The 14,693-nt window shown below is 35.1% G+C and overlaps 1 protein-coding gene, 1 non-coding gene and 1 pseudogene across 2 annotated transcripts; 1 reads left to right on the forward strand and 2 right to left on the reverse strand.

Annotated features, from left to right (window-relative positions):
- Window positions 1–4,352: 4,352 nt before the first annotated feature.
- On the reverse strand, window positions 4,353–8,100 carry LOC7479702 (probable LRR receptor-like serine/threonine-protein kinase At4g36180). The gene has a single exon (XM_002301962.4). It carries the CDS (start codon window positions 7,888–7,890, stop codon window positions 4,516–4,518), a length of 3,375 nt encoding a protein of 1,124 aa, XP_002301998.3. The 5' UTR covers window positions 7,891–8,100; the 3' UTR covers window positions 4,353–4,515.
- A 2,467-nt stretch (window positions 8,101–10,567) lies between these two features.
- On the reverse strand, window positions 10,568–10,640 carry TRNAE-CUC (transfer RNA glutamic acid (anticodon CUC)). The gene has a single exon. It is a non-coding gene; the product is annotated as a tRNA-Glu (tRNA).
- Window positions 10,641–12,416: 1,776 nt separating this feature from the next.
- Window positions 12,417–14,675, forward strand: LOC18096103 (protein ACCUMULATION AND REPLICATION OF CHLOROPLASTS 6, chloroplastic-like; annotated as a pseudogene).
- Window positions 14,676–14,693: the final 18 nt, after the last annotated feature.

Consider the following 14,693-nt stretch of genomic DNA (forward strand, 5'->3'; position numbering starts at 1 on the left):
ATGAAATTGGAATGACCCTATAAATAGCAAAGCAAAAAAAAAAAAAATACTGACAAAAAAATATTTGAAAAAAATGCTTTTAAAAAAAGACCAAACTAAACTTGGGCTAATCTGTTAGATATATGACCTGGTTTATGAGACTAGGGTGACCCCATTAAAGATAAACCTAAAAAAACAACGAAGCAAGATTTTTGACCAAACAAATATTGAGAAATGAAATTGAGAGGAAAATGTCAATAAAAAAAACAATGCTAAACAAAACAAATAACAATTAAAAGAATTAGGTCTAAATTCAACATAAAACTAACTGAAATTAAACTTTAAAGGAAAATTTAAATGAAATTAAATGTTTAGGGATAAAATTGAAAAAACAAATCAATTAAAAAAATGATTGAAAAAATAACAATTAAAATAATTGGCACCAAATTTAACATAAAAATTCAGTAAAAAGGAATTTTCAAGGATGGAATTGAAGAAAAACAAATAAATCAATAAAATGATTGAAAACAAAAAAAAACAACAATTAAAAGAATAAGAACCAGATTTGATAAAAACAAAACTAACAAAATCAAACAATCATGAACGAAAACAAAAATAAAATCTATTTAGAAACAATCATGTAAATAAAAGAGTTGCAATTAAGAGAAGAAGTACTAAATCAAAAGACAACAGAAATTGAAGGCCTGGTATAATTTTTTACCTGACCAACACGCAATTCGATGAAGAAAGAGAAGGGAAAGAAAAAAAAGAAAGGAAAAGCTAAGTAGCGTGAAATCAAACCTCACTACTATATACGTGCCACACATAGAAAAAGAGGATGCAAAGACACATCAAATAATACGGAGTAAACTTGATTTCAACCACCACCGTCAACCGCACACACCGCTTGAAGGTTGCCGACGTATGCCAGGCATGCATCAGCAGCTTTTTTTTATGTGCACAAAACAAAAAATATAACAATAACAAAAAAAAAACCTTATGAAGAAATTACAATCATGCCCTTGAAGCCAAGACTAAAGAAATCGAATGGCAAGGATAATGGAGTAATTTAATTGTTCATAAAATTATAAAAAAATGAAAATGCTCCTAGAATGAAATAACAATAACAATAAAAAAGGAAATAACAATCAAGCATTTGAAGCTAAGGCTAATAAATTTGCATAGTAAAGGTAACTGCATAATTCAACTATTTATGAAAACATTGAAATTACCATATGGCACTTGGATCAAAGGTCTAATTGTTTATTCTTTAAAGGCAATACTGTAATTGCATTGTTATTATAAAAACAAAAAGATGATGCTGTTCCCAAACAAATTAAGAATGACAAATTAGTTGTATGTAAAGACCATTTTAATCTCTCTCTAGTACAGCTTTAAAATTAAAAAATAAAAAGTAAAACTGTAGCCTTAAACATATTTACTGTAGACTCAAACATATTGTAATGTAGAAAATTAAAAAATAAAAAGTAAAACTGTAGCCTTAAACATATTTACTGTAGACTCAAACATATTGTAATGTAGATAAGCTACAACGAAAAACACACGCAATTTAGTATCCTACTTAAGAGCCTGTTTGTTTGCGTGGTTGCTTCTGCGTTTGAAGCAACCACAGCAAAACAAATGTTTGGTTACAAAAAAAACGCGCAATTTATTTTTGATGGGGCCCACAATAATTCACGTTTGAAACACGATTTTGCCGAAGCAGCTCCAAGCTGCTTTTCTTCAAACAGTGTTTCAGTGAATAGTGCAATTCACTTGCACTGTTTGCGTGAACAGTTTTAGTTTTTTTTTTCAGTGTTAATTTTTTTTCTTGAAAAAAAAAACTAATTTAGAGTGAATTAAATTCATTCGCAGTGTGATGTGAACAATATTTTTTTTCCCGAAAAACTAGTGTAGAGTGAATTAAATTCATTCGCACTGTAATATCAATTTTATACCTGATAATATTTTATCTAATTTTATTACACGCTCAAAAAATTATGAAAACTGTAGTTCTTATCGGATGAATTTTGTATGTAATGGAATTATAGATGGTTTAATGGAATAATAAAAAATATTTTATATAAAGTATTATTTATTTTATGATGTAATAGTAGTAATTAATTCTATAATATTTAAATTTAAAACCATCAATATATATATATATATATATATATTACTTATTTTATAACCTCAATTTAAAAAGCATTATTAACTAAATACATTAAACTATTTTTTGTTCAACCTCAATTTTAACCAAATATATATAAATAACATACCAATCTCAACTAAAAATATTTTTTATAAAATAATGTTTTTCAAAACACAACTACAAAAGCTATCATAATAACAAACACCGGGACTTTGGGCGTATTGAAATCTGCTGCAGGCTTGATTGAGCGGCGAGCCGAATGAATGAGGTGGCTTATTAAACAGCGCCTTAAAGTCGCATGTTGTTGCAAAAACCGAAACGAAAGATCTAAGGAAGTGTGTGCAACTTTATAATGCAGTCACAATTAATAAATTCTTTATCAACGTTTATGTTTTCCAGACCCCCCCCAATAAAAAATAAAAAATAAAAAAATAAAAATAAAAATCCTAGCTAGCGCCTAAAGAGTGAATCCCTGTCGATCGTTTATGTCACCACTTAGAAACAAAAATGTCACCTTCGTAGAGAATCCAGGCCCCGCGGTCCTAATTTCACTTGAGAGAACCGCACTGTAATAAGAATGGAGTCGAATTTTCTCGAGAGGTCCATTATCAAGTGTCAGAACCTTTTTTACTGCTCTAACTTTGCTACGGAGTAAAGCAAGACCAAAAATCTCACCTCTCTGTTAAACCATAGCCCAGTATAGTAAACCGGAGCAAGCATTTTTGTATAGAACGCAGTAAAATTTGGAGATGAAAAGAAGGGATGAAAAATTTCTTTGAAGTACAATTTGACAATGACAAGTCCTCAAGTTAAACACCGATGCTTTTGTCCTCCAATGTCTTGACCCTGTTGATGGGTAGTGGGGATTGGGTTCTGTATGAAACTCTGAAACCCGTCAGAAGATTCCTTGTCATACTTACAGTATTTGTTTTTAAAGAATTTTTTTTTATATAAATATATTAAAATAATATTTTTTTATTTTTTTAAATTTATTTTTGATATTAACATATTAAAAAAATAAAAAATATTAATAAATCAATTTAAAAAAAATCAAATTTTACAAAAACACCACCGCCAGGTCCGGCACATACACATAGCTCAGTCTGTATTTCTACACATCCATAATTAAAACCTGAAGATGAAGTGGTTGGGACCCTATAGCCAAAACCATACAACTTTCGTGCCACTACAATCGACATGACAGGACCAGGGGCCAGCGATTCTGCGAGGATTCTTAACCCTTACACGTTTAATCCAATCGAGATCCTCTACTTCAAATTTGATCAAATCAGCTCCTCCAATTCCAATTAAAAGAAATTTAAAGTTTTATTTACAGTCTCATCATAGTGATTGGAATTAATATGGTTGTTTAAATGTAAATTAATTCAGATAAAGGGGCCTATATCGCCCTTAAATGGTAGCGAAAAGGCCAATATGACTATATATTTGTAGTAGGAGAGCTCGTATGAAAATACATAAGAAGTTGAAGGACCATATTTGAATTTAAGCACCTGGAGTCAGTCAGGGGACCACGTGCTGGTCAAAACTTTAAAATCCAACGTGGCAACGGCTTCAATATCTGACTGGCTAATTATCAGGCCTTTTTAAAAATCCTGGCAGAGAGACACTTTCACGGATCCTGACGCCTTCCATTTCCTGTTTCCGATAAAGACACCTGGGTGTTACCGGTCTCATCAACGGCTACTTTTCCCTTAGCCCTATGTTCGCCACGTGTCATATCGGGTTCTGGCGGGAATCAGGGTTTTGGGTCCTCCTACATGGAGGAATCACGGGAATAGATCTTCTGAGTTTTTGACCATTAAATAGAATAATAGAATTAGAGACTTTTAGATGCTTTTCTGATTTGTATTGCAAAATAAAATATCAAAGATTAAATTATTTTATTTTAACTATATTAATGATTTGATTATTGCTTTTTTTACTTATATTCTTTATAATATCTATATGTTTTTATAAAAATAATTCATTTCTTAGTTTTTTTTTAAATGTTTAATTCTTTTAAAAAAATGTTCAATTTAAGCTATATTTTTAAATGTAATTTTATTATCTTATTAACAGTATACCGAAGCAATTCATTATTAAATAATCTAATATATATAATGTTAAGATACCACACAACACAACACAACAAACTGTTGATACTTCTTGATAGGTCACACGTACTCTTAGAGTTAGTCAAAGTCATGCAAATTGGAGGAAATCGAGGAACAATAAATACTGTGAAAGAATAAATAAAGACACCCTCTTGGACTGATGGTGATAAATTGAATTACATCACACTAATTAAATAAAATGAAAATAAAATAAAATCAAGAATGACTTCTTTCTGGAAGTAAAACACAAAGGGAAAATAAAAGGTTTCTTCAAATTGGAGAAGGTAGTGAAGATGGAATATCTGGTCCAACCCTACAACCTTCAAGCATGAAAACAATATCAGCCATTGATGGTCTATCAAGTGGATCAGGTGCTGTGCAAAGAAGGCCAACTTTGATTCCTAGCAAGAACTCTTCCCATTCTGATGATTCTGGGTCTAACTCAAGCAATCCGGGTTCAAGTAGTTCTGATATTTGGCCTCTTTGCAATTGCTTTTTCACCCACTTGACAATGTCTTCGTCTTGCGTGAACATAACTGGTTTCCTTCCTGTTAGAATCTCTAACAATACAATGCCAAAACTGTACACGTCAGCTTCTTTTGTCGGTTGTCCTGTTAATGCTACTTCTGGTGATGTATAGCCTAGTGAACCCATTGGGGTGGAAGACGAGGAGGCTTCTGCTGGTGTTGCTATGGTTAATTTATCGAGCCCGAATTCAGATAAATGTGCTTCGAAATCAGCATCAAAAAGGACATTTTGTGGCTTGACATCACCGTGAATCATTGAGAGTGAATGCAGGAAAGCTAGCCCACGAGCAATGCCGAGAGCAATTAAGTGGCGCATTGGCCAGTTTAGAACATGCCCGTCTTGGTGTGAGGCTTCTTGAAGGAGAGTCGCAAGGTTTCCATTTGGCATGTAATCATAGACGAGTAGCCTTACATCAGGTGGTCCTGCATAGTAGCCACGTAAAACTGTTAGGTTTCTATGCTTCACCTTGCCTAGTGATTCCGCTTCTTTACGAAAGTTGCCTGCACTGATTGATCCGTCTGGGAGGCGCCGGACTGAGAGCACCATTCCATCTTGATATGAAGCCTTGAATACAAGTCCATATCTTCCCCTGCTTAACACATTGTCCTCGTCAAACTGTCTAGTTGCCTCCAATGTCTCTGCATATGTTATCTTGTTATTGAACATGACAAGTTTTGGCCCTCCGTTTTCTCCGCTGCCACGACTTCTGTCTGCCCCTGAACTTGCACGAGCTGGGCTTCGCTTCTTCTCACCGGTTACCCCATCTCTAAGCCTACTGCGCCAGCGTAAAAGACTGTAAATGTATGCACAGCAACACAACGCTAAAAGGATAGTTGCAGCTATGGGCACGCCGATGAATAGAAACAACTTCTTCCTCTTCCTCTTCTTAACATCTGCACATTCTCTATCCACTGGCTTACCACATAATTTCCCATTCACAGCAAACACAGAAGGATCATTGAACCGAGAACCTAGCAACTCTGGAATCTCTCCTTCAAGATTGTTCCTTGATAAATTTAAGTATATCAAGCTTGGAATGTAAGAAAGATTTGCTGGAATAGTCCCATTCAAGCTGTTGGAGGAAAGATTCAGAACTGTGAGGTTTGGTAACTTCGACAATGACTCTGGTATATGGCCCGAAAGATGATTACCATCCAACGAAAGAGAAATCAAAGGGGAGCATCTATAAATATTCTCCGGGATTTCACCAGTTAAAGCATTCTCACCCAAATCAAGCTTCTTCAAACGTGACAAGCGAGAGATATCACCTGGAATGCCGCCCCTCAGATGATTAGAACGCATTTCAAGCACTTCAAGACTTGAACAGTTACCGAGCTCAGCTGGGATCATACCCGAAATATAATTCCGAGACAATGAAAGAACAGCCAATGACGTAAGAAATCCATAATTCTCCGGAACCTCGCCAGTGAAGGAATTAGATGTGAGATTCAGATACTGTAGACTAACTAAGCTGCTGAAACCTTCAGGAACAGCCCCAGATAACTTATTCTCTTCCAAAGAAACAACTTGCAAACTTGGCAAACCAAATATTTCAATCGGCAACTCACCAGACAAATTTTGCTTACTCAAATCCAGAGTTGTCAGCTTCAACAAACTCCCAATACTAGCCGGAATCCTCCCTGAAAACCCACAAGCACTCAAGTTCAAAACCATCAAACCCTTCAAGTCCCCTATATTGTAAGGAACCTCACCATAAAACTTATTAAAGCTCAAATCCAAAGTGCTCAAATTTGTCAACCTCATTATCTCCTCGGGCACATTTCCACTCAAATTATTAGCCTCCAATTTCAACGTTTCAAGCTCAAAAAGACCTCCAAAACTCGGTGGAATCGAACCGGAAAACAAATTCCCTCCTAAAGACAACAACCTTAACCTCCTTATTTCGCTCAAAAACATAGGAATCCGACCACCAAACCGATTCCCTTCAAGATCAAGAACCTGTAAGAAACCACATTTTACAATATGATTAGGAATATCACCAGTTAATGAATTATTAGCCACTCTAAACTCCTCTAACCTCGAAAGATTACCAATACCATCCGGCAAACTCCCCGAAAATAAATTTCCTGAAAAATCAACCACTCTAACCGTAGTCAAACCAGTCAACCAAGACGGAAACACGCCGTTAATGTGATTCTCGTGAATATCTAAAACCTCCAGAGTACTAAAACAACCTTCATTTGACGGCGGTTCAATTCCCGTGAATGCATTAACTCCAAACTTCAGAATCCTCAGCTTCTTCGAAACTCCACAGACAACATTCGCCGGAATCGAGCCGGAGATTTCATTCCGAGATAAAGAAAGCACTTCGAGTTTAGGTATTAAGCCAATACTTGCCGGTACCAAACCTTTAAGCGAATTATCTTCGATGCTTAAATGAATAAGCGATGAACAATTGGCTATTGCTGATGGTAAAGTGCCGTACAACTGATTAGAATCAAGCCATAAGTACTCAAGCTCTTGAAGTTGACCAATGCTCGCCGGAACTTCACCGGAGAATTTATTGTACGATAAATTGATGAGTTGGAGCTGAGATTTCGATGAGAAGTTCCCCGGTATCTCACCGGATAATGAATTTGATGAGATATCGAGGTAACGGAGAGAATTTGAAATGTAACCAGAGATTTTTCCGCTAAGGAAATTGTGAGCGACGTTGAGGAATTGAAGGTTGGTAAGGTTGACGATAGCTGACGGAAAGTTACCGTAGAGTGAGTTGGACTGCAAGTAAACGGCGCGTAAGAGAGAGCACTGAGAGAGCGAGGGAGGGATGGAGCCGTTGAAGTTGTTTGAGTGGAGACTTAACTTACGCAACTGGTGTAACTTAGAGAGTTGGTCAGTGAGTTGACCACTGAGTTGGAGACGAGGTAGCCGTACTTCATGAACTCGTTTATTGTAACATACAATGCCATGCCAGTCACAAGGAGCTGACTGCGTGGATTCATCCCAACCGTCTAATGCTCCTAGTGGATCGTTGAGATTGAGCTTGAACGACGTCAAAGCTTGGATCTCCTCAGACAAAGAAACGACATCGCTTTGAGTGTACGTTATTATGGTTGCAGAAATGAAGAAGAGAAAAATAGCCGTTGCCGTGGACATTAGAGAAATGAAATGGGTTTTGGCAGTGGAAGCTGAGAGTGGAAATGGGAATGAAAAATGGCGGCCAGGTTATTTAGTGGAGGAGACAGAGTAGGAGGAGGTGGAGGAGGAGCGTGTGTGCAAGGAGAGATGGACTGGAAAGAGTGGAAGACAGAAACGAGGCCATATGTTGGGTTGGGGTCTTTTTGCTCCGTTGTTTGTAGTCACACTATGCTGTGTGTTGTGTTGTTCGTTTAATGACATTATTTTACCCCTAAATTGTTGTGGTTGTGTCAGGATAAGCTATGAACTGTTGATTCGGTACGTTGTATCCTTAGAATTACTGTTTTTTTTTTTTTAAATAAAATAATTAAGTGCTTATGTTATTTTGAATTATTAATATTAATGGTCAAACTTTGACTTTAAATTAAATGTTTTATATGACATGGTTCAATTTTTACAATTTTTTCCTTTTTTTCGGAAATAGTTCTGTGTCATGGAATACTAAGATAATAAAGTTTTGCAAAATGGCATGATATTGTATATAATATCAGTTGACTGTAATTTTTCGGTGCTATAATGTATAGTAATTTAACTTGAAAATATTTTTAAATAATTTTTATATTTAATATTAATATATTAAAATCATTGAAAAAATCATTAATTTGAAATTTTTTTAAGTGAAATAAACTTTTAAAACTTGTTTGGTATTGTATTTTTACATGTATTTAAATATGTTTCAAAAGTATTTTTAATATAAAAAAATATTTTTTTTTTAATATTTTCATTATAATTTTAATACGATAAAAAAAACATTCTAAGTCATTTACATGCACTGAATTGATAGTTGGACATTATTATGCCACAAGTACTGTTTGCCTTTTACATTCTCGCAGCCAAAAAAGGTGCGTGGCCTTTTAAAAGAATGAAGGCTATTAACCGGGGGAACTTTTTTGCACTCTACTTTCTGGCCACTGCTCATGGTTTTGATCATTAACTTGCTCGTGGATTCTCATCACGAGGGGCTTGATAATGCCACCCTGACAAGAGGCGTGGTGGGTTAGCTGAGGGAGTTTGATTAATTGTTGGAGTCTACGCCGGCCGTCGTGTCATCTGGGAAGCAGAGAACTTTAAACTTGGCGTGGTAAGGTGGGGAAAATGGTCCAAATGGACGAGCCACGCAGCTCAGTCAGCTGGCCGGTTGGAGTATCGAGAATTAGATTATATAAGCCGATGATTACTAAGCTTAGCATTTTAATACTCTGAACATGGATTTATTACATCCCATTGACAAAAAGAATAACAAAATGGATTTGATCGCGAGTGGAAAATAATGAATATGATAAGATCTAGGGGTTTGTGGAGAAGGTTTTGGATGTTGATTAAAGGTAATGATTATGTCATTGACAGTAATGCTCTGAACTTGAATTTATTACATCCCATCTCAAAAAGAAGGAAAAAAGAAATCCTGATTAGCAAAAGCATGGGCTAAACTCAATTAAGGTCGAGTGATGGGCTCAAACTGGATTGATAAGACTAGGTCGTTAGAGCCATCTGATTGGCTTGATCTTCAATTCATCATGCAACTGCTGTATACTTGATTTGTCTAGTGAATGTTGACTGTCTCTATCGCAGCGGCCAGCAGGTAACAAGGTCGAGGGCTACTATGCATGATCAAGACCCGGCTTGTCTCCTATCCTGTAAGACGCATTCCTCCTCCACTGTTTTAGGATTCTTTTGTTTGTGTCATATTAGGAAGAGCAATGAAGATTCACCTCTTTTGACTTTTTAGGTGACAACAAATCCGTAGATCAACCTAGCAAAATCCCATCCACACGGACGTTTGTTTTTCTTTATCCGCAAACTATGTTTTTCAAGAAAACCAATTCCTATGAATTGAATTTTCAAGATTTTCCACGTTCATTACCTTGCCTTGTAGGAGAAAAAGAGATGGGGGAAATAATAATCTGTTTTCATGAGTGTTATTTTTTTCACAAAGATTGCAGCATGAAGAAAGGATTCGAAGATCGATTACAGCAAAAACTGAGCCAAAAAAATAATTTCAAACAGACATAGGATCAAACCAAGCAAAAAAAGACCTCTCCTATAACCTTCGTTGGGACAAATATCCAATAGTTGAAGCACAGAAACACACTCGACTGTTAATGTTATGATTATAATTATATTAAAAGTTTTACTAAGATCCAAGGAGGCTACACAGACCACAGCACCAGTACTGTTTAAAGTGCCATATATTCAGCACTCAAAGAATAAAATGGTGATAGATTCTTAAGCAAAGATGACTGACTATTTGGAACGTTTGTGTCCTCTTGATCTTGAAGTCAAAAACTCATGAATGTTTTGAACTGTGTAATAAACCCTAGATGGGAAGATCAAAGTATCTGGAAAAGGGAGTAAGACGGGAGGCTAGGAAAGGGAAACAACGAGCTAGGGTGTTTAGACAAATTAAGGCACTGGTATTTTGAAACTTTAAGATGTAAGAAACTACAACTCCTTTTATATTGTGGTAGCAAATCTAATAATACAAAAAATATATCAATTTAAAATAAAATAAAAAAATTCCATATAGACATCGATGCGCCTTCTTCAGTCAATGAAGGAATCAGCTGAGATGATTCTTAATGAACCTCAACTGGGCTGGACACCTGCATGCAAAAACTTCAATGTAAGAATAACTTTCCGTTGCCGGGACTTGAACCCGGGTCTTTCGGGTGAGAGCCGAATATCCTGACCAACTAGACTACAACGGATGTTGGCGCGATCCATTGCTATAAAATGTTATCAAACAATATTTCTGATTAACTGTTATTGGTGAGTTTTATAGTCATGTGGCATGAGAGAGGCCTGGTGGACATGTGGCCCTTCGGTCCAAACAAAATTTTCACCTTTTTTAATTATTATTATTAATATCAGGTCAGCTTGCATGCATATAAATTTTTTATACTTAATATTATATTTTATAACTTCTCTTTCAATCAAATCTTCTTTTTATCCTCATATATCTAATATAATTATGATAGTATTTATGTAGTGATTTTAATAGATTTAAGAGAATATTTGTTTAAAATGGTAATAAAATGAATTTTAATAAGTAAAATAAATAAATAAAATATTATTTTAGTCTTTATAAAATTAAAAATTAAAATTATATTATATATGAAATTAGTTAAAAAAAACATAAGTTATTGGGTTTTTTTAATCCTAATTAAATAAAAACATATACCAGTTTGTTTTTTTTCTTTTGCATTTTAAAAAAATTAAAATTTTTAATTTTTTTCATTACTCTAAATTAATATTATTTTCATATTTTCATATCATTTTAATATTTTAATATTAAAAATAATATTTTTAATAAATATTTTTTAATATATTTTAAAAAACAATCAATATCACATTTAAAAAACCAAAAAACCAGTGCTAAATGAAAACTGTCACTATCCAATGGTCTTTAAATGTGCGCTCGCGTCATAGATACGTGGCACCTTTGAGCTGATTCAGAAGTCGTTTTCAATAGAGGACAGAGTTGCCGCTCTTTCAATAAACTTTTATTAAGACTTTAATGGTCTTTAAAACTTTTATCTTCAAGTAGTTCCAAACTACTTGGGGTAAGTTTCTCTTGTCTTCATGCTGACCCACGTGACCTCAGTACTATAAATAGCATACTTTCATCACAGGCTTTTCACAAACTCATCGATTATGGCATTGTTTTGTGTATAATATAAAGTTTTTCACAGAACATTAAGTGTAGAACTAAAATCTTTATTGATTAAATATTCACATTAATGTTTTTTATTTTAGGTTTGAGTTCTTGTGTTGTGTTGGAAAATTAAAATAAAATCATTATTAAAGTTCAATCAAGCTACTTGTATATTTATAATAAAATAATTTTTTAATATGGTATTAAAATTTTAACAATAAATAATTATTAATAAGTCAAATCTCATCCTTTTTATTTTATTTAATTAAACTACTGAAATTAAATGAAAAGTATTGGCAAGTTAAAAAAACTCCCTTAAAAAATAACCTATCACAATATTGCATGAATTAATTTTATCTCTCACTCGCAAGGAGGCTTATTGGATCTTTTGGAGATGCTTCTTAATTGGTTTCCAAACAAAACTACATCGCTAACGCCTAGTTTTTAACATATTTCTCCATTGTGTTGTTTTGATGGTGTTTGTTAATATATTTTATGCAATAAAACAATATCTTTGTGAAGAGAAGTTCACATAAAAATTGACGAACATAGGGAAAATTTTCCAGTTAAAAACTTTATGAAACATGCTAGATGTAACAATACAATTTTAGTTTGGGGACTCAATTGATAAATGATCAATATATTAGGGGTTAATTTGAGGTTTTACTCTCATTTGTCATGGCTCATCCAACTCCCCTGCCTATCAATGAGGCTTGAACGCAAATAGTTTCTCAATCTTGCACCTTCTCTGACCATCACCAATTTAGTCATCATTGTTATTATTTTATTTTCTGTTTTAGTATCAAAAAAGGATATGTCAAGGGATGCAATGGCGTTGAATCCACCGGATTTTATTAGAGGGCGCGAGGTTCTGGAGAGGGATTTGAAGCTGCTGTAGGTACCACATTGCGCTTGCTTAGTGTTTAGTTAATCAATTATGATTCAAGAGTGTGTTTTGTTATCTTTTATTGGTTGCATTTGGAAGTATTTAGAATGGAAAAATGTGAAGACTGAGAATTCATGAAAATGCTAAGTTGCTAGAGCACGACCTGTGAAATTATTTAGAGGTAGAGTAATTTGCAGTAATTTGTGAATGCGTCTCAATATAATGAATTTACTAGAAGAAAAAGGATGGGTTTATTTTGAATGAAGAAATAATGATGTAGTGAAGTTCTTTCTTTCTTTCTTTCTCATCAGTTATACCTTACGTTGATGCCCATTCAAGTTATTGGCCTCTTGATAAATTTCTGTTGTGGATGTAGGAGGAAGGAGCCAGTAGCCTTGCACCAGATTTGCAAGCACGGATTGATGAGACTTTGGGAGAGATTACCACTCGATCTGTCCTGGAACTTCTTGCCTTGCCCCTCAGCGACAAATACAGAACAAGAAGGGAGGAGGGTCTCCAAGGAGTCCGGAACACATTATGGGCTGTTGGAGGAGGGGGAGCAGCACCTGTTGCTGGAGGATTTACCGGGGAAGATTTCATGAATGAGGCCTTCTTATGCATGACTGCAACTGAGCAGGTAGTACAGAAGATGATCGTAATGAAATGTACCTTTGCCTAATCATTTTTGCCCAATTCTCATTGAAAATTTCTCCTTGTGAAAGGTTGACCTGTTCGTCACCACACCAAGTAATATCCCAGCACAAAATTTTGAAGTTTATGGAGTGGCACATGCCCCTGTTGCCAAAGCTTTCGTGGGTAAAAAGCCCCATCTCATCCCAGATGCTGATAACCTATTTGGACAACTTCAGCAGATTAAGGTAACAAATCAAGGGAGTCTTGTTTCTGTCTTTAATTCCACGGAAAACCATGAGATTGACTTCGCTTTGGAGAGTGGTCTTTGTTCACTGCTTGTTGGCGAGCTTGATGAGTGTCGTAAATGGTTGGGTTTAGACAGTGATAACTGTCCTTGCAGAAATCCACCTATTTTTTATTTTATCATGGAAAATTCGAAGGATGATGATGATAATGATCTTCCTGGGCTTTGTAAATTGTTGGAGACATGGTTGATGGGGGTGTTATTTCCTAGATTTAGGGACACCAAAGATATAGAATTCAAGCTCGGAGATTATTATGATGATCCCATTGTCTTGAGATATTTAGAAAGGCAGGAGGGAGGTGGTCGTTCTCCCCTGGCTGCCGCAGCAGCCATAGTGAGAATTGGAGCTGAGGCTACTGCTGTTATTGATCATGTGAAGGCTAGTGCAATTCAGGCATTGCAGAAGGTGTTTCCACTTGGCCACAAGGACATTGGTGCAGAAATCCATGAAAATGATTGGATCAATTATGTTCATCCTGCTGTAGAAACAGAAGAGCCTTTTGAAAGTCTTGGTCTAGAAAATCCTGAAGAAATGTTTTCTGATGAATGTATGTATGTCCATGTTACACATGACCAAGTTACTTAAAGCATCTCCATCTCCATTCCTTGTCTGTACTTATAGCAAGAAAGCATCTCCATTCCTTGTCTGTCCTTCTACCCAGAAAGTTATGTTTGAGCATATATAGATTTATGAAATTAACTTGCGTTTTGCTTCAAGCGAACATGTTTTTTGTTAGGACAAAAAAAGAAAACTGATTTATCAAAGTATAACTAATCTGAATTCAAATACCTCTTATTTTTAATTACAAGTTAACTTTAAGTTAAGTTTCTCAAACTTGATTTTCAGTTTTTTTAAAAAAAATATATCTTCCCGTGATTAAAAAATCCACACCATCTGCCACACTCCAAAGCATCCTTTGAAGACAACGTCCAGGTTTTGGATAATCAGATATTGAAAATTATGGACAGACCGTGCAGCCGAAATTGCACAACTTGGTGGGTATATGATTATACCCTGTTGGACCCAACTGTTGAGATTTGACTGTGTGTGTAGATGGATTACATGCTGTAGTAGAAGCCGCTGTTAAAGAGTCAACCCGCCTAACCGACAGGGTTCATCCAGAGAAAAATGCCTCAAATGTAAGAAATTACGCAACAAGATATGAGTTGTCATGCGCCGTTCGGGATGGAAAATTACCGGAGAGGCAATTACGATGCAGAACATGCTATGGCTTGGTGGTAATCTTTTGCGTCTTTGTTTATAGTCTTCTATATTTTCCTCG

The sequence above is a fragment of the Populus trichocarpa genome, chromosome 2, assembly GCF_000002775.5.
Source record: "Populus trichocarpa isolate Nisqually-1 chromosome 2, P.trichocarpa_v4.1, whole genome shotgun sequence".
NCBI classification, from domain to species: Eukaryota; Viridiplantae; Streptophyta; class Magnoliopsida; order Malpighiales; family Salicaceae; genus Populus; species Populus trichocarpa.

Coding starts and splice junctions, on each gene's coding strand:
- LOC7479702 (XM_002301962.4), bottom strand. CDS start 7,890: ATGTCCACGGCAACGGCTATTTTTCTCTTCTTCATTTCTGCAACCATA.